The following is a 21,835-nucleotide window of genomic DNA, read 5'->3' on the forward strand; positions in this document are numbered from 1 at the left end:
ATATTTCTTTTGTCATTTCGCTGACAAGATACTATGACTTGATAAACGGATTATATACAGTGCCAGAAAGGAGTTAGTACTCCCTTTTAGAGTTTTCCAATTTACTCAAGATTTATTGTTGCAACAATGCAGATGGAGTGCATGAAATGGTTACAATTACAGATCAACAGCGCAAGCGGTTCTGAGGAACCGGGTATCGACCCATTCCGAAACACCCATAGTAGTACGTAGTGTAACCACCAAAGGCGGCAATGCAGGCGCTGACTGTGCCACCCGGTTGGCCGTACAGATGGCGAATACTCTCCTGCTCAACCTGTTAGTGTAGTTCTGTAAAAATGTTAGTTGACAAGTTCCACAAGTCACTTATTATCCCATCATACCCTACACGAGCTCAACTGGGCTCCCGTTGGCCAGGGAAGTTGCTGCACATCTTGCAGAGCGTTGAGTTTCAAGGACAGCGTGTAGGCGAGCATCATCCTGTAGCAGCAACACATCACCTTCCTTTTGCAATAGTGGAAAAGAACTAGTCTAACAACAAAGTACCGAGCGCTGGTTAGCGTCCCCTCCAGAAACACCAAACATGAACGAGATTTGTAGCTTATCGCACCCCAGACCATAAGGCCCGGGGTGGTGCCAGTTTGTCTTAGGAGAAAACACTCTGTGTCGTACGCACAAACGACCATCGCTTTCGTGCTGGCAGAATCTGCTTTCATCGCTGAAGACCACGTCGGGCCATTCCATCTTCCAGGTGATCCTCTGATGGCACCTGTTGCGCCGTGAATGACACTGCTGTGCGTGAGTGGAAGACAGGTTAGAGGAGTGCGTGCCCATAGTCCAACTGCTAATATCCGGTTCGCATTAGCTTGTGTTGACGTGTGCAGGCTGACAGTCCTCTTATTTGTGCCATAGTAACTGTACGATCTGCCACTCTGCCCTTACAGTACGACGATCCTGGTGGACTTCCGTGCGGCATGGACGCCCAAAACCTCGTCACGTGACCAATGATACCAGCATCGTTGCACAACTGAGGCATTACGTACAACCCGCGTGTCATTTCTCTGAAAGAACCATCCCACAACTCGGAAGGCCACAATTTGACCGCTTTCAAACTCGGTCTGTCGGATGTAGGAAGCACAAGTGCATCTCCGTGGCATTGTTACGCACAACATTGAGTCTTCTGGCTATGAGCATTCCCTATTAAAGGGTAGACACAATTGAGGCCCTGGTAACTATGCCACTGTGCTGTCTGTTGGCAGAATACGCTGAAACCATTATCGGTACTTATTCCTTTCTTTTGCGTACATAATAGTCCCGCAGCGATTGCAGGGTCGGCGTCGTTACAACGGATTTGCCAATATTAGTGTTAGGGACGGCCGGATGCCCTTCCTACCGCCACCCCGTACCCCCCCAGGACGAAATCAGTGTACCTCAACTGTCTGCGTCTAGTGTAAATCGTCAAATAGTGCGGACGTGAGTCAAATGTCTACAACGCGTGTAACTGAGGCGGAACGTGGGGACCAGCCCGGTATTCACCTAGCGAGACGTGGAAAACCGTCTAAAAACCAACTCCAGGCTGGCCGGCACACCGGCCCACGTCGTTAATCGGCCTGGCGGATTCGATCCGGGGCTAGCGCGCCTACCCGCGTCCGCACGTTAGCGCGCTTGGCTACCCTGGTATGTCATTATCGGTACATCTACTATCAACCAAATGGCATATGCCGTGATCGTATCAAAATCGACGTCCTTTCCAGGTGCACTATTTTTTTCCCAGCAGTGTGTACATGGGCACAGCACATACGAGAGCTACGAAGTTTTCTTTCACAGAATTACTAAATGGCACTGCTGAGATGCAGCATTAATACTCTTTTGAAACGTGTCATTTTTTAGTGTTTAAATTATGGGAACCCTGAAATTGGCCCAGTAATCTGCTTATGGGTGTGATGCATATTTGTGATTTTGTTTGTGTTACGAGGATGGTTGAGAGATATCATATAGTGATGATACCAAGAATATGAAAGCATTGTCCATAAATCTTTTGGTTCGTGATTGCTAATGATTCAGAAGTTGATCATTTTCGCCAAGGCGGCGTTTTCCGTGCAAGGGAGTGCTTTATACCTAATTTGAACAGGCCCTTTTGCACTGATACAACAGAGCTGCCAGAGAAGCGATCCTAACCGCGAGAGGAGGACAGCGCTAGTCAACGTATTTTGAACTTTGTAACCTGTCCGAATCTGTGCAAATAAGCAGTGATAGATTGTCTTCGAAAAGCAGAGCCTTTGATGCAGTCGGCCATTTTCTCCGAAACTCTACGTGTTACATTACTCCTACAGCAACAGCTCTGTCTCATTTGTCTTCGACTTCTTCTGCAGGCTAGACGTACTTCCGTGGTTGCTACAGTCTGTTTCCCGACAACATGGTTTAGGTTCTATGTGGAGATAGTTTGACTGAATTTTGAAGGCGCCAGGCTGTAGATGTGATGCTACCAGTTAGTTGGAAAAACTACACGTAGTCTTATTGCCCGCTAGTTGCGACAATATATCCATCTCAAATTACCATGAACTCTTGTAATTATGATCACAGCCGTACAACCGACGTCTCCACGCCACCGCTAAGGTAATTATGCCATATTTGTTTTTATCCGTAAAAGTAACTGCTGTTGCAAAATTCGTTGTTATTTTTCCAGCTAATGTCCTACCTTTGTGTCTCACTTCTTTCCACTCGGACGATTTGTACCTTTCGTCAGGTGCCACTTCACTTGATTTGTTCTTTGACCGTAGTTCCCGATTTTCATTCTTGAGAGTGGTGATTTTACTTCCTAAAATGTTGACTAAGAATTGTAGACCTGAAACTCTTTCTCTTAAATTTGTTATTTCGACGTTAGAATTCTCGCAAACTCCCTTTTTTAGCACATAACTGTAACTTTTTCTCGTATTAGAGTTACACACTTCTACACTCGCGGCCATCTTGTAATCTCCAGGTGACCTGTAATCTGAACACAGTTCAACACAGTCATCAACTGGCTTGGATGTCCTTTAAAAGTCTTAAAAAGATGACAATGTCAATCAGACAGAAAAGACAAGACATCCATTTAAGGTGTCGAAGCAGATCGTCCATCATACCTTCAAAGGTGGCTAGGAGCATTACACAGTCCAAATGGCATGACATTAAACTCTTTGAAATCATCAGGAGCTATGAAAACAGTCTCTTCTTGGTCAGCCTTGCCAACACTGATTTGCCAGCAGCCTGTCTTGCATATCCATAGTTGAGAAACACTTTGCTCCTTTCAAGCAATATGTAGTGTCAGTCAATTTGCAGCAACAAAATTTCTTCATGAGTTTCTTTAGTCATTAATGGTCAATGTGAAAATGTCATGTGCCATCCTTCATCTTAACAAGAACCACAGGAGGGGACTAAGGAGACTCTGAATGTTCAGTGATGGGATCTTGCAGCATCTTCTCCATTTTCACTGGATTATCCGCCATTCAAGAGGTGACACTCTGTACAAGTACTGGCTATTTGGTGGATGATCCCCATAGTTGATATGTTTTACTATGGACCACTTGGTCTGTCTTTTCTCCACTCCTCTTTTCAAAGCATCCAAAAATTGATGCAGAACAGCTATCACTCACTGACATTGTTCTTCAGTCAGACCAGATCCTATTGGAAGTTTGATAGTAGCTTTCTTAGCTTTCTCCTAGCACTGGCTGATGTGGTGGTAGAGCATGACTGTTCATTGGTGACATTAAGCTGCCCTTGTTCAGCTGTCCCTATACACGTACCTTTAGAGATGAGTTGTGGCTGCTCATGATAATTAGTAGGCCTAATCCAAAGTTCTCCTCGAACATCTACAATATTTATGATCATCACTGGCATGTATATTTATATTGTGAGCCTTAGTAGCTTTTTGCACTCTACATAAGCTTAACAGTTTCACAGAGTATCTTAACTAATGACTGAAGCTCATCTCATTGATGATGGCACTATAATAATGTCTTCAGTGGCAAACCATGCAGACCAGTCTTTGTTATGCGTGCTTGTTGGAATAGCTTTGTTAATCTGGAGCTCTGATCTTCCATACCCTACGATCAACTGTAGTGCAGCAAGAAGTTCCATCTGAGAATAACATCATGACTACATTCTGTTAACATGACAAATATGAAGGGCTGTCTGTGTCCTGTCATTGATAGTTATTCTTGCAATATGTGTTCCTGTCAGCTGGATGTATTTTCCATTTGCAACCTTCAGCACAGTGACTTTTGTATCATGGAACATAGTCTTCTTTTGCTGTTCATAAGCATTCAACATTACAGAAAAAGAAGCCCCTAAATTGACTAGTGCCTGGATGAGATGGCCATTGATTATGATGTCAGTGGCACTTTCTGATATCTTGGTGGCTGACATCCATGGAGGATTTTCATCTATGGAAGCCTCACCTCCATAGATGATAAACTCATTTAGTTTTCCTGAACTTGGTGGCTAGGCGAGTGACTGGCACCTCTCTACAGTGAGGGTGAATGGCTACAGCATTTTGAGGAACGATCTCTTACAGGATACGGCATTCTGCAAGTTGACTACAATCGTCTGCAGTCAACTGATGAGAACAGGACTGTTGTGGTAGTTGACACCTTGTGGTTTAGCAGTCATTTTGTTCTCTATTACCTCCTGATGCACAGGGTTGACATTCATGGCTGCTACCTTGTATGTACTTGGTCTGACAGTCCCAGCAGTCATAAAATGCTATCTCTGTTCTCTTATAACCTGGCATATGAGAGAAACAAGGTCATCATGGTTTTCCACAAGTTTCTTCGGGACCACATTCTGGAGAAAATCATACCTCTTTCATCTGACTCTTTTTATGTAGCATTTCCTTGATGTTCTGGCACTACTTTACAAAGTCTTCCTTTGTTGCAACATCATTTACCAGGAGACCCTGGTACACATATTCTGTGACTCCTTTCATCAAATGTGAAATTTTGTCTGCTTTTGTCACATTCAGGTTCACATTGTTGCAAAGGGCCAAAATAGTCTGTATGTACGAGTGTTTTTTTTCATCATGGTGTTGGGCCCTACTCTCAATTGTTCTTCTGCTAAGTGTACTTGTGCTGTTCTTGAACTATTGTGGGCTGTGTCATTCAAGGAATAGCATACATCTGCCACATACATCATGCTATCCCACCTGTTGTATCTGGCAACTTCTTTGAAACCTTTCAGCCATTTGATTGGTTCCTGACCAGCATCTCCTGATAACACTGACGGATGCCTGATGTGCTGCTGACATACTACTGGCTTAGATTCCATGGTTCTCTTGAGTATCCAGACCTTTGGAACTGTGTACTGCTTGTATCCCCATTCTTGTCCATGTAGACAGCAGCTATTACATTGCCTAATTGGAGGCATGATGATGTAGTTGTTTTGAAATATCCATTGTTGCCACCAAATACTGTCACAATGAAACCACAGTCAAGTCCTGATCCAAAGGCAGGATCATCTGCGAAGCACAACACTTGGGGCTAAATGTACATTTGTAGCTAACACTATTGTACAGATGGAACATAACTGAACTCCTGGACGGAGAGTTCAGCTATTTATACAGTCATCGATTATTCCAGAATGCTTGTGTTTATGCAAACATCAAATAGTCCAGATTGCAGAAACAGTACAAAGATAGATATTTACAGAACATTCTAGAATAGATTATTCCAGAATGCTTGTGTTTATGCAAACATCAAATAGTCCAGAATGCAGAAACTGTACAAAGATCAGATATTTAAAGAACATTCTAGAATAGATAATTGTTAAATAACAAGTAACTGTGGATGGCAAGATTTGAACTGCGACCCAACAGTGTGCTCACCAGCAGTGCTAACCCCTATGCCACCTTGTGAACACCACAGTTTGGTGATATATCACCATATTTGGACTCAGGGGTGAAAATTCCAGGCAACATCAATACTGACATGAAAGTTTTTAACATTTCAGTACACAGATCACTGATAACAATCTTTGAAATAAATTAAAGTTGGGTTCATGTGCCGAGGATGTGGTTGGAATGAAATTGAAAAGTTAAATGTGTCATCATCATATGGGTCCAGCACTTGGCACCAAATGTTTTGTTCAGTTCAGCCTGGAATTTACCACAGCTACTCAGTGTCTCTTCATTGTTCTTGAACCATTGATGGTGTAGGATGTCATTGGGTACAGAACGCGATCACCTCTCATTGCACAGCCTGTAATTTGGGTAGCAGCTGGTACATTTTTGATGTGTTAACACCAGTGACTGTGCCCTATATTCAGCATCTCTGTGATGTTACCATTCGGTAAAGTAACACAAAACCACATTTCCCTTGCTGTCCTAACCTACTTCTGTATTAACACCCTTCAACTGTTGCCTTGGATAGCATATTCTCCCAATTGCTCACCCACTGAAAACATCTGGTCACAGTTGCCAAGAGAGTTGCATGCCACCAATCACTACAACTGGTGAACCCTGACACACAGTTGAAGCAGCACATACTTACATACCGATAGCTGTGCTGTCATCCAAGCTGTGCTCTGTTCAACACCCAGCGGGGTTAGAGCAGTTGTTGCTGCCAGAGAAGGCAGTTCTCTGACCTAAATTTCACACCCTTTATACCTGAAAATTACCTACCAGTACAAATGTAATCATATATTCTTCTTACTGCACTGTACATGCATAGTCAATAAAATTTTATTATTTTCTATCCTTGCCAGAGTTGCAATTTTAATGGCCAGCACTGTAGTAGATAAAGACAACACAGAAGAGAAGTTGCTTTTCTTAAAATAGCTAATTTTATATTAATAACATAACTGTAATAGAGTAATCCAAAATGAACTCTCTCAGAAACAAACTAACAATGTAAATATATTGGCACTAGGTGTATGTGGTTGTCAGTACACTTCATAAAAGTAACCTGCAGTTGCTGATTCTGCCCATGAACGTGTAATTTGATTTGTTCCATATCCATAAAAGCTCTGCTTCATTATGTGACTTACAGAGCATAATGTGCACATGAATGTATGCTGTAACAGGAGACCATAATAGCAATCACTCCTCTGTCAGTTTCCCCAGACGATGATGGTATCATCAATATACAGGCCTTCAATTCAGATATGTCATGGCAATAACATTGAGAATATTTATACGACGATATCATAGGACATCTTTGCCTCTTACCTCCATTTGTTGGTACCAGTACTTATTTTGACCATTCAAGTCAATGACATGTTATTATTGAGGTTCCTCTGTAACAGTCTTTCAACATCTTTATTATATTGTAAGTCGAATCACCCTCCCACCCAAAAAAATAAAAAAAGAACAGAAAGCTTCAATAGAATCAAAGTAGGCAATGTGACTTTAGTTTGGGGGTTCTGTGTTCTAAAATTTGTTGCCTGTTTGTTGTTTATGGGCACTAATTCTTGAGCCACATTTCTTCTTCCAGCAAGTGGTTCAGCTATTATGTAAGTTTTTAATTCTCGCATCTCACTGCTGGTGTGGGGATGCAGAATCACTGGCTCTAACCCCCTCTCCTCAATAATATTGCTGCCCTACTGGAGCAAGAACAACTGTATCTTTGCCAGACCAGTTCTCCGAAGTCTGTCCTCTATGCTACACGCATTATGTATATGCTGCGAGAATAAAAGCATTCTTAGTAAGCAATGGGATTGGGAGTGATTATTTATCATTATAATTACCATGCCCACTCCCCACTACCAACAATAGTTTGTCACTTCCCATTACTCACTTTGTTCCAACCACAGATACGTGATAGGAAGTAATCTCCCCTGTAATATCATTTTGCCATATATTTGATGTTCTTCATTGTTTTGCCATTTCATTTGCTTCAGCTTCTTGTGTAGCTGCTTTTCCACTCACTTATCTACACATAATGTCTGCTTGTATCTGTGTATGTGTGGTTGGGTATGGGTGTGTGTGCGAGCGTATACCTGTCCTTTTTTGCCCCTAAGGTAAGTCTTTCCGCTCCCGAGATTGGAATGACTCCTTACCCTCTCCCTTAAAACCCACATCCTTTCATCTTTCCCTCTCCTTCCCTCTTTCCTGATGAAGCAATCGTTGGTTGCGAAAGCTAGAATTTTGTGTGTATGATTGTGTTTGTTTGTATGTCTATCGACCTGCCAGCGCTTTCGTATGGTAAGTCACATCATCTTTGTTTTTAGACATACATAAAGTAATGCACAAGTAATGAATATGTTGTAACAATTGAAAATTTTTCATGAAAAGTAGGAAATCCAGGTTCACATCCCATTATGAGGCAAATTTTCAACTGTCACGACATATTCATTACATTGTATATTTAACAACTCTGACTGGTTTGCACTTGTATCACTGCATATCTTTGCATCTTCATTAGTATCATCCCAATTCACTCCATATCCATTTTACTTCAGAGTTACTTCAATTCATGATCTTTTATTTAGGAGAACAATTGTTTACATACTTTTAATGGTTGCCTGCAGTGGCTGCTTCTCCCTGTTAATATGTAACCTGACTCATTTCACATGCCTGAAGACCCTCTTTCATGATGGTATTTATGGAACACAATGTTTGGATGAATGAATAAATAAATGAACGAATGGCAAAATAAGTAAATAAGTAAGGATATTGCAGCTTACACCATATCAGCCGAGTTATAAGGCTAAAAATGACTGACTGTACATGTATGACAATTCTATGAAACGTAATAAGCCTTCTTTTGATCTTTTTCAGTGGTTGTAGTTCCATTTGCTGGCCTCGACATATGGGGAATGCTGCACTCAGTCTCGAAGAGTGACTTTATTCGTAACACTATAAAATACATTGAAATGTTTAGTGGGATAGCACGGAAGCAAGCAGCTGTACATGGCCAAGTAGCATCCCAAGTTACTGTTGTATTTGACATGGATAATTTTAACTTGCGCCAGTATGCTTGGAGACCAGGTAATAAAAAAAAACAGCTGAAACTTCATAACTTTTGAAATATTTTCTTTTATATTATAGTTACTATAAAATGAAAGATGTTTGTAACATGGAGTAACATATATGAGGGTAATCGCCATCAGAGCTGAATTGCTGGGACCACAATTAACACTGACAGGTACTGTGAGAAGCTGAAAAAGCTCACATGGGCAATTCAGAACCGGAGAGGAGGAATATTGAGCAAGGGGGTACACATTCTCCATGACAACGCTCGCCCACACATCACTCGGCAAACCATTGCTCTCCTGCAGCAGTTTCAGTGGAACATAATCACCCACCCACCCTATAGTTCTGACTTGGCGCCAAGTGATTGTCACCTGCCCCCTGGGTTAAAAGAACATTTGGCCGGAAAGCAATTCAGCTCTGACGACAAGGTGAAAGAAGAGGTTCATAACTTTCTGAACAGCATGGCGGTGAGCTGGTATGACATGAGCATACAAAAACTGCCACAGCGTCTACAAAAATGTATTGACAGAAATGGTGATAATGTCAAAAAATAGCTAAATGTTAAAGCTGTAAACTGATGTAAACCATTATAGAAATAAACAGGTCTAGGTACTTATAAAAAAATAGGAGACCTTACTTTTGGGATTACCCTTGTATATTGAGTTTTGTTGGTTGTTTGTCACCCACGTCACTTAAGGTGAAGGCTTGCATGGTTCCTTAAACAAGGGCAGAGGGCAGAGCAACTTCCCTTTTTTTCACTTTCATTCAACTGAGGTGGTGTGCAGATCATACCGCAGTAGCACACAGGTGGAAAGAAAGACAGAGAAAGAACAGATGTTTGACAGGTACTGTGAAATGTTGTAAGTAAAGAAACGATGTCCAAACTCACAAAATGACTTCATCCTTAAGAGACCTTCCACTTTTCTGTGATGAAAGAGGAAGCATGATGTAGCTTTATTCCGTGCACTTGTTCATGCTTCATGTAATGGTTTGAAAAATCTAATAATGTCTTCTACATATGTTCTCACTGTCTGTTGTTAAACAGTAACAGAGAAAATGCTTCTTGGATGCAAAAGATATCTCAGTGACTTAATAACGCCATGGGGCTAGGGCCTCCAATTGGGTAGACTGTTCGCCTGGTGCAGGTCTTTCGAGTTGACGCCTTTTCGGCGACCTGCGCGTCAAAGTGACTTAAAACTATAACCATACACTGAATATATTTTCCCCCATCAGCAGACTGTGTGTATAATGTTTTGAAATTTTGTGGCAGATTAAAACTGTGTGCCTGATAAGGATTTTAATCTGGAACCTTTCCTTTCATAGGAAATGCTTTTATCAACACAACTATCCAAACATAGCTTTAATTCTTCCAGTATCTTCTATTTATTTATAAAATGTTACAATGCAGCTGCACTGGGTCACATTGTAAGTACTACACACAAACATTTCTAACTTTAAAATGATCTTTACATTTCCCTGAGAGATATTAAACCTTCTGAAACCACCTGAAACTTCATAACTTTTGAAATCTTTTCTTTTATATTATAGTTACTATAAAGTGAAAGATGTTTGTAACATGGAGTAACATATAAGAGGGTAATCGTCATCAGAGCTGAATTGCTGGGACCACAATTTTGTTGCTAAAATCACATTTGACTCATGTTTCTAGTATCATTCCACTTTTTGAATGTGTCAGAATTCAAATCTTGAAATGAGCTGTTGATTTGTTTATTTATTTACAGGGTTTTCCAGAAGTCAGAAATGAAAGTCCTGTAATACTTACCCTATCAAAATATGTTTCACACAACAACTGTTGCATCTGACATCTATTTTACACATTTCCTTAAATGCAGGTTTTCTGAAGAAGTCTTTCAATAGCTTTACTATGGTCTCCTTGTTCATCATAACAGAGCCATCTGATTTCTTGACTAATGTTAATGAATGTCTGCCCTCTATTAAGTGGCTGTTTTTCTTTCTTGCTACTTTGGTAGTCCTTGATTGTCTCCCCTATAATCTTCTCATTATATTTTCTGACATCTGCTCATAAATTTTCAAAATAGTTTCTTTAGTTCAGTTAATTTTGACTTTTGTAATTTTTTACAAAAATCTTTTCTCTTCTTCATCAATTGTTTTATGTCTGCAGGAAAAGTTTTTTGTCTTCTTTATTCTTGCAACATCTGCAGCAGTCTCCAGTACAATACTTATTAAAGCACCATTTCTCATATTTAAGTCCACATTTTCTTCATTCTCTAGAGCTGGAAAGCCATTTGTTAATTTTAATTTGTAATCTTTCTCTTTGTATACAGCTATTCACTTGCTTGTCTCTAGTTCCTGAATCTGTATACTTACGTTCTTAGTGTATAGTGTGAGAGGGCTCACTGCCCTCCTCATGTTTCTATTCAAGTGATAAAACAGAACACAAGTTGTTTGGGGCATAAATCACCCTCATTTTAATAAATGGCAAGACACACAATGTGTTGAAGTCACAGTGAAGCTTGCCTGGCTGAGACATAAACTTGCTTGCTGTAATATCTACACAAAGGTCCAGGTAGGTGCGTCCAACACAGTTACTGAAGAGGAGCACATTGTACTGGACTGCTTACCTGACCAGTTGTAAAATGCAACACTGGATATGACTAGGAGTGGCAGAGGTGACAGAGAACCTAACATATTCCCATCCTAAAATAAGTCTTCTCATTTTAGCAACTAAATATACATTTAAAAGCTCAACAAACTGAAAATGTAAATTCCATATCATAGAAAAGAATAAAACTGAATGTTACTACACACACTATCAAGGCATATGAAGCATGAACACACTAACATTTAATATATACACTAATAATGAAATTTACTTATCAACAGTCTGTCTTCCAAAAAAAATTTACATCTTCTTAAGCTAAAATCGGGACTTAGGATTTTGTTGCTGTAAATTATAGTGTAGCATTTGGCATTCATTGTGAACCACCTCAAAAATGGGAAGTATCACTCCACTCTTTCACTAATAACAGCACAACTTCAGTACAGCCCTCTTAACCCACCCATTGCCAGTTTTCACTGTCACTATATGAATGTTATGAGACTAAACCTTCACACCAACAGAGGGAAGTTACCTTGACCAAGGCCTGATTGTTGATATGGAGCTGCCATGCTCCTTCTGATGTCCATTTACTGTATTGCTGCAGCTGATGCAGACACTCATCTCTTCCAAAAGAACCATTTCAGCTGTTGCAAATGTCACCTGTGCAGCCTGTTGGAAGGAACTTGTATGATAGAGGGTTTAGGATAGACTCTGATGCTCCAATCAGCAAGAGGCTCATCATGATTCACCAAGTGGTACCACAGATATCAAATTTCCATCATGAGCTGTATGTTGCTGAATGCATGCTTCACATAATTGCTTTATGTGAAGTTGATGAAATACTACCTTACAAAATTCAACCCAATTCTGTGTCAGTTAGTGTGGAGTGATTTGATTTCTCCAATTTTTCCTTGCCTAAGATATCAAATAAAACATATGTGCCCCAGTATCATATCTATTCTGACAGGCTTATAGAAGTTGGGTTCAGCAGTAGCAGATCAAATGCAATGTTCCGAGCTCTTGAGTCTATGCACCTATATAACAACTCACTAGTGACATTGTCAGCAATAACAAAGGTGGTTAAAATGCAAAATTCAAAGACATATAGACATCACAAGTGTGTGATACAGAAGTAGCAAAATGTTGTTTGTGCTTTTCACAGGAAGTGACTGTTCACTGAGTTTCCACTTCAGTTGCTCAGCCATGCTCATAGATGTAACACACTACAAATCTGGTTTACTTGCTGCCCTTGATGTTGACAATTCTGTTGCCACTAATGCATTACAGTTGATACCAGGCCTCCCCATTGTAGCCTAGTCCACTAAGGAGTAGTGACTAGATTGAGCAGTCTGTCTATCCTTTGAGTCAGCTGCTTTGTGGAGCAACGTATTATTGTTTTTGTTATACATCTTACAAGAAGATATCTTGTAGTTACTCAAGAAGTGACCAAAAAACTGCTTATTCTCTGTAACAAGAGCCCATCAATCATCAGTAGTTAGTATTTGAAACCCCTTTCATTTGGTGACACCATGAAGTTCATTACAAAGTTTGTGGTAACTCCAAAGAACTGACACTTAAGAGACTGTGATAGTTGAGTATCCCTGTTCATTAAGCCCTTTATAGTAGAATAAACTGAGTCCCATGAATCCTCAAATTATGCCCTATCATCGCTATGATCTATGGATTCATCTTCAATTTCGACTATGCTGGAGCTAACTCAAAATCAACCTGAATCTGTGTCAGTCTTCTTAATTCTGCTTCCAGCATCCAGTGTTAGACTGCCTGCAACTTGTAAAAAACTCCCTATGTGCACGAGAGCAGCTTTTGTAACCTCTCTTTGTTTAAACAGTCTTGTGCTCTAACAAGAATACATTTTGAGAATGGGCAGATGGTAACAGGTAGCCAACAGTTATACTTACCCGACTGCAGTCAGTGTGTGAGATCAATATGACTGAAACAGCAGTGATATCACAAACAATGGTAGCTGGTGCTGTTCAACGCTGCAGTCTCTAATGGTGGAGCACCAGTGAGAGCTGGGGCTGACATGACAGAAGAAGGTGGTTGGCACCATCTGTGCCTGTATATCTTGTGTTTAGAGTTCAACAAGGCACAGGAAGTATCTGTGAAAAATAGTTCATGCCACTAGGAGTGGCAAAAGCGGCAGAGAACATAACTTTTATACATACTTTGTTTTGAATCACTGACACTGTATTAGTACTTAATTAATTTAGTTCTATCTAACTTAGGATCTAGTTTTATTTTGCATCTTCCTAGCCTGTGGTCACTAGCAAATCTGATTTGGTTTCAAATCCAACACATTCTGCATGACTTATTTATTGTCTGACAGCACTCATTTGGTCTCATTTTTAATTCAATTTCTTTCTTTCCAAGTCCTTTTTTGGCCTGAGTTTTTCCTGAAAAATGTGCGTAAGATGTATTTTGATTTTTTCCAGTAAATTCCACTGGCTTGTCTCCATTATTGTTCCTAGTAGTGAAAGTGAAGTTTGCTACTGGAGAGTCATTTCTCCAAGTTTGTCCTCGCTTTTGCATCAAAGTTGTCCATTTCTATTGTAGAATTAATTACCTTTGCTTAACAGTTCTTGCAACTCCTCTTAAAGATCTTCAACTTCTTCATTAGAATGCAAGGTTGTTGCACATAAACTTCTACTGTTTCCAGCGAGTATCTTTTATCTATTTTTAATACTGTTCTTATTATTCTTTCTGAGAGCTCAATTTAAACAATTTGATCCTTAATTTTCTTAATGAAACCTACTACTGAGAACCTGCTTCAAGTTGTGCATGCACAGTAAAAGACATTTCCTGGATTTGGCTTTCTTGCCTACATCATACCTCTGACACACCAATGATACCATGCTGGATACCAGTTCTGCCTCCAGGTCTTGTAGCCTACCTTCATTCCTAAATGTCCTGCAGTTTATGATCACTATATGGAGTATAGGAGAAACAGTAAAGTCTTCATGAGTCATGATATTTTGTTTTAACCAATATTTGTGTACCAGGGTGCAGGACAGAAGTAGCTGAGACGCCTCAGGTTACAAATATACTACCTTAATTCTGTAAGTCCACATGCCATGCCCAAAAAGTTTGGTGCAACATGCATCCAGTGTTGAACCCAAACAGAGCAGTGCTTACACAGTTTCATCCTATCTCTGATTATTTTTAAATGCAAGGATCGACAAAATGTGACCAGTCAATAGTCACTGGTCAGTGGTCACAGTCCTCATGCTTAATGTGTGATGGCAGAGATTCATCCTGTTAAGGTTTGTCAACATCAGTCAGTATTCTACTGCAGAAAGTAATGTGGTCTGTTTGGAAGGTTGCAGATGTCTATTCTCATTGCTGTGTCTGATGAAGATTGGAGAGCTGCCCTTCAGTGTTATTTTACAAGAATTATGGCTGCTTGGGTTAGTGTCACATAGGGCCTTAGTGTACACATTTAACGCTGTGACCTCTCTGGCTGGGAGACATGCTGATTGGTTTTTCTTGCTGACTTCTGTCATTGTGCAATGAAAAATAGTTTAACTGTTTCACATGCCATGCAACTTGTCATGACTGCAGTGAGAAATGGCAGGAGGAGGAGGAAAGGATGTTTACGTGCACACCCTGTATGAACAGATCTGTACAAGAAAATGCTTACAAGAGCAGATAATCATAAACATAAGCCTGTCTGCATGAAATAATGTTTTGTTACACAACTTCATGAAAAGTTAAGAAACATGGAATGTTCACAACTTACTCCTCCTGTAGCAAGCGCACATATAAAATCAGACTAATGACAACATAACAGTTGCATATGAGCAATAGTTTTACCATGCTTCCTCTGTGAATGATACAGGACAAAGCCCTGGTACATAGTACAGTCAAACCTTCATGTGTCATACACTTTATAGAGATTAAAAGTATGTAGATGTAAACCTTTTATTGCCAGAAGAGTCACAGGAGAACATAAATCAGCTTAATTTGTTCTACCTCTCATGTGAATTAAAGTACATAAACAGCTAGTCAGCTGTTTTCCTGCTTCTGCTGTGAGCATTTATGGAAATTTATTGAAGGATGGTGAAACTATGAGTAAGCAACATCACATTGGACATCCATGCCTCATCGCAGAATGAGGTCGGAGGCTTGCTCGTTCTTTAAAGCATGACAGGTAGATGATCTATGGCAGATGTGCCAATAGACTACAGTGCTGGCACAAGTGTTTCATAGCACACACTTCAGTTCACATAGCTGAACATGGGGTTCTGATGGAACACATCTGGGATGCTAACAATGGCCAGATCTGCACCCACAACCATCCGCCCAAAATTTACAGAAACTGTATGACCTGTGCATAGACATCTGATGCCACTTGCCTCTGAAAACCTACCAAGGACTTTTTGAATCCATGTGAGTTGTACTACGATCCAAAGATGGACCAAAATGCTACCAGGTGTTCATCATATTTTGATAATCAATGTATGTTCATTTATAAAATTTAACAAAATTTGGTTACTTTTCCGTTTCTTCTTTTAGTAGTATCTTAACCATATTTTGATAAAAGAAAGAGTCAACAAAATCAAACTTTCAATGTAAATCAAATGTATTTTTGGCTTTTCTTTCAGCGGGAGAAGTAGTGATTGCACTTATTCAGATGTATGAAGCAAATTACCCAGAAATATTGAAAATTTGTTATATCATCAATGGTAAGTGTAAATATAGCATTTAAAAATATTTCATTCATATGTTTACTGTTTGCCAATCATTCCAGTGTTAGTATGGTGACATAAGGAGAAACTAGCTAAAGTTAGTAGCATGCATTGTGTCTGATGAAACTAATGTAGAATAAAAACTTTTATAAGAATAAGTGCTGCTATATTGCAGTTCAGAGTAAATCTGGGTAAAAGAAATGCAAGCATCTAACATAATTATTCCAAATTTTGTAGAATCAACCATAAAGGGGGTGGGACATGTATTTATGTTAGGACAGGGGTAGAATCAAAAGAAATTAAATGTAAACTAAAATGCACAGAAAAAGATTTTGAATACAGTATATGTGAGCTAACCAAATTAAAAATTACTATTGTGTGTTTGTATCGATCACCACTGGGCAACTTTGCCATTTTTATGGAAAACCTTGAGGGACTGCTGAATGAACTTCAACATAATGTAATTGTTCTTGGTGATTTTAATGTTAAATTTAAAAATGATTGTAGTAAACAACAGCAACTGTGCAATCTGTTTTTGTGTCATAATACACTCCTGGAAATTGAAATAAGAACACCGTGAATTCATTGTCCCAGGAAGGGGAAACTTTATTGACACATTCCTGGGGTCAGATACATCACATGATCACACTGACAGAACCACAGGCACATAGACACAGGCAACAGAGCATGCACAATGTCAGCACTAGTACAGTGTATATCCACCTTTCGCAGCAATGCAGGCTGCTATTCTCCCATAGAGACGATCGTAGAGATGCTGGATGTAGTCCTGTGGAACGGCTTGCCATGCCATTTCCACCTGGCGCCTCAGTTGGATCAGCGTTCGTGCTGGACGTGCAGACCGCGTGAGACGACGCTTCATCCAGTCCCAAACATGCTCAATGGGGGACAGATCCAGAGATCTTGCTGGCCAGGGTAGTTGACTTACACCTTCTAGAGCACGTAGGGTGGCACGGGATACATGCGGACGTGCATTGTCCTGTTGCAACAGCAAGTTCCCTTGCCGGTCTAGGAATGGTAGAACGATGGGTTCGATGACGGTTTGGATGTACCGTGCACTATTCAGTGTCCCCTCGACAATCACCAGTGGTGTACGGCCAGTGTAGGAGATCGCTCCCCACACCATGATGCCGGGTGTTGGCCCTGTGTGCCTCGGTCGTATGCAGTCCTGATTGTGGCACTCACCTGCACGGCGCCAAACACGCATACGACCATCATTGGCACCAAGGCAGAAGCGACTCTCATCGCTGAAGACAACATGTCTCCATTCGTCCCTCCATTCACGCCTGTCGCGACACCACTGGAGGCGGGCTGCACGATGTTGGGGCGTGAGCGGAAGACGGCCTAATGGTGTGCGGGACCGTAGCCCAGCTTCATGGAGATGGTTGCGAATGGTCCTCGCCGATACCCCAGGAGCAACAGTGTCCCTAATTTGCTGGGAAGTGGCGGTGCGGTCCCCTACGGCACTGCGTAGGATCCTACGGTCTTGGCGTGCATCCGTGCGTCGCTGCGGTCCGGTCCCAGGTCGACGGGCACGTGCACCTTCTGCCGACCACTGGCCACAACATCGATGTACTGTGGAGACCTCACGCCCCACGTGTTGAGCAATTCGGCGGTACGTCCACCCGGCCTCCCGCATGCCGACTATACGCCCTCGCTCAAAGTCCGTCAACTGCACATACGGTTCACGTCCACGCTGTCACGGCATGCTACCAGTGTTAAAGACTGCGATGGAGCTCCGTATGCCACGGCAAACTGGCTGACACTGACGGCGGCGGTGCACAAATGCTGCGCAGCTAGCGCCATTCGACGGCCAACACCGCGGTTCCTGGTGTGTCCGCTGTGCCGTGCGTGTGATCATTGCTTGTACAGCCCTCTCGCAGTGTCCGGAGCAAGTATGGTGGGTCTGACACACCAGTGTCAATGTGTTCTTTTTTTCATTTTCAAGAGTGTATGATGGAAACTGTAAATGAAGTTACCAGATGCGGAAATATGTCTGAAATTATAATAGATCAAGTATTTATAAACAAGGACAAGTGTGAATATAACACTGAAGTAATTGACACTGGTTTATCGGATCACAAGGGTATCAAATTGAGTTTAAATGTCACATCTTACAAGGACCCTGTTATCAATAACAATTACAGAGAAAGGAGATTTATAAATGATGACAGCATAAGAATTTTTAATTACATTCTGGAAAATAACAACTGGGGTAGTGAATCAAGTGGTGATGTCAACAGAAAGTTTGACTCATTCCTTGAAAGCTACAACCACTGCTTCGATGTTGCCTTTCCTATAAAAAGAGTCAAAACTAAACATAAAACCAAAACATGGGTTACACAGGGGATTAGAAAGTCATCAGACACTCTCAGAAAGTGAAATAAATCAGCCAGGAAGAATGTAGTACTGAAGGCACATGTGAAATGTTATAGAAGCATATACAAGAAAGTAATAATTGCAGCTAAGAAGCTTGATAATGATACCTATATTGAGAAAGGTAACAACAAAATGAAGTCAACTTGGGAGGTAATAAATAAAAATATAGGTAGACACAAAAGAAAAGATAACAGCTTTGTCATTAAAAGTGGGGGTAAAACTGTTAAGGACCCACTTCAGATTGCCAACATATTTAATGAACATTTCACAAATATAGCCATAAATTTAATTAAAACTGAATTCAATTCCAATAGCAAGGTAAAAATCCCCATGAATGACATGACAATGTTCCTTTATCCAGTAACTGATTCAGAGGTACTAAATGCCATAAATAAGTTAAAAAATAAAATGTCATGTGGGTGTGATGGGATTCCTGACAAAGTCATTAAGCAAAGTGCAAGAAACATAGCCTTGCATCTCACTGAAATTATAAATGAATCTTTTAAGACAGGAGTGTTTCCATCAAAACTTAAAATGTCTACTATAAAGCCACTTTACAAGAATGATGATAAATATGATGTTAGTAACTTTAGGCCTTTATCAATGTTGTCAGGTTTCTCAAAAATAATAGAAAGGATAATGTATCAGAGACTATACAAATTTCTTATTAAGAATAGAATATTGGTTAATGCGCAAAATGGTTTCTGTAAAAATAAATCAACTGAAACAGCTATCTTCAATTTTTTGCAACTTGTTCTAAATTCCATAAACAGAAAAGAATTAAACTGTGGATTGTTTTTAGACTTATCAAAGGCCTTTGATGTCATCAACCATAAGTTACTGCTTAGGAAGTTATATGCCTATGGGATACGTGAAGTTGCCCACAAATGGTTTGAATCATATCTGTCAGACAGGTATCAGAAGGTGGAGATAAGCCAGGCAGATAGGACATATTCATCAAGATTCGAGAGAGTTTTGTATGGAGTACCCCAGGGATCTGTATTAGGGCCATTACTGTTTTTAATATTTATCAATGACCTACCAAGTCAACTACCTGAAGCAGAGGCAGTACTGTTTGCTGATGATACAAGTTTGTTTGTTAAAGCAAATAGTGAAGCTGACTTACAGGAAAAAGTCACATTAGCAACAGACGAAGCAGACAGATGGTTTAATGAAAACAGACTCATTGTGAATGCCATAAAAACAACGTGGATCAACTTCAGACATATTACAAATAAAATAAAAACTAACCTTACAGTAGAACTGGGTAAGTGTAAGATTGAACAAGCATCATACACTAAATTCTTGGGAGTATGGTTTGATGAACACTTAGGATGGGAAAAGCATGTAATATCATTGAACAAAAAATTAAGTCAAACATGTTATATACTTAGAATGCTTAAAAGCTCATGTAATATTAAAACAGTGTTATGTGTTTATTTCTCATTCATGCACAGTTTATTAAGATACGGCGTACAGTTTTGGGGGAACATCAGTCTAACAAAACACTCATTTAGACTACAAAAGAAGGCAGTCAGAATAATAAAAGGTATAGGATATAGAGACTCTTGTAGGCAAGCTTTCAAAGAATTAAAAATCATGACACTACCATCTTTATACATATATGAAAGCATATGTTTCTTAAAAGAACACGAGGAATTTTCTACATTAAACAGAGAATTTCACAACTACGAAACAAGGAATAGGAATGATTTTCACAGAGAAATTCATAAAACAGCTATGTATCACAAAAGTGTACTATACTAACCCAAAATCCTCTACAGTGCTCTCCCCAAAGAACTAAAAATAATACCAAAACTGTACATATTTAAAAGAGAATTAAAAAACATGTTACTGAGCAATAGTTTTTACAGTATTAAAGAGTTTGTGAATCGTTGACAATAAAAGCGCAGTTAATATTTCCCTGACATAATAAATATGTGTAATTGCTCACATTTAAATACTTGCTGTTTCTATGAAAAGGTGAAACTGTTAATGTAAGAATGTAAATAATCTTTGATGTGAGGATCACAAACTTTTTTTTTTTTGTACGTTGTTATCCTACTTGTATATTTTTATATTAATGTTCTAAAAGTTCTATTAAAATTGTAATGTCTAAGTGACAAGTAAATTCAATTACAAATTTTCATGTATATGTATTTTAAATTGTAATGTTTATTGACAAGTCCTATATCATTTCGATGATGTACTGCAAGGACGCTAATAAATTGAATTGAATTGAACTGAATTGAATCTATAGGAATTATCTTCTTGTGTATAAATGTTGATATTATGAAAGTAATCTTTTCTTGTAAATTATTTTCCACAATAATTACTCCACATGCAAGCTACATTATTTTGATCTGATGTTGGTGTGCAAAATTAAATGTAGTACAAATTAAAAACAAAGGAGTCAATGATTCACTATCGCGTTGTCATTGTTTATTTGTTTGTTTGTTTGTTGCTGTTGCTTCATCTATGCATAATTACTGCAACCTACATCAACTTGAAGCCACCTGCTGTAGTCCAGCCTTGGTTTCCCTCTAAAATTTTCCCCTACCCTAAATTGCATAAGCAAACTGACTACTCCTTGATGCCTCAGATTGTATCCTATCAACCGATTCCTTCTTTTAGTCAAATTGTGCCAGAAAGCTCTTTTTTCCCCCAATTCAAATTCAGTACTGTAATCAACCCCTCCTTCCTAGTTGCTGCTCTTGTTCACCAATCTGCAAAGTTTTTTTTTTTAACATTTGAGAGGAGTAAGATTACAATAAATTTTTTAGTGTACTTATCTTTTCTTGCAGAGTTGGCTCGAATTCTTCATGTCTAGGGGTCTGATTCTTGAAGCCAAAATTCTCACATTTTAGGTTCCCATGGCCCAATTGATCTTAATAATTTTGAAGAATGTCGTTGCAGAATTTTTTTATGTTCATTTATTGCGTCACATTTTACTGTATCACACAATATTTTGAATTTTCGCATTACCAAAACTGAAATTACATTGTTTGTCCAAAATAGAAAAATAAATCTTATCACATCAGAGGCATGCTTACTTCTTCTTCACTCCGCAGTAGTAACAATATTCCAAAGGGTTTTAAATTTTTCTTGACAAATGAATTTCTATTAGGTTTGATTATTATGTTATAAATGAATTCAGAAATAAACATAATAAACTGTACTAGATTATGTAAGTAATAACAGAAATTTTAA

At 39.5% G+C, this 21,835-nt stretch overlaps 1 protein-coding gene across 1 annotated transcript in view; it reads left to right on the forward strand.

Moving 5' to 3' along the window:
* LOC126416282 (SEC14-like protein 2) overlaps window positions 1-21,835 on the forward strand; it is a 277,374-nt gene that overhangs the window by 222,007 nt on the left and 33,532 nt on the right. Inside the window, exons 5-6 of the mRNA XM_050083931.1 lie at window positions 8,747-8,956; window positions 16,145-16,225. Coding sequence (XP_049939888.1) covers window positions 8,747-8,956; window positions 16,145-16,225 — 291 coding nt within the window. The remainder of the gene's footprint in view (window positions 1-8,746; window positions 8,957-16,144; window positions 16,226-21,835) is intronic.

This window comes from Schistocerca serialis, chromosome 1 (genome assembly GCF_023864345.2).
Source record: "Schistocerca serialis cubense isolate TAMUIC-IGC-003099 chromosome 1, iqSchSeri2.2, whole genome shotgun sequence".
NCBI classification, from domain to species: Eukaryota; Metazoa; Arthropoda; class Insecta; order Orthoptera; family Acrididae; genus Schistocerca; species Schistocerca serialis.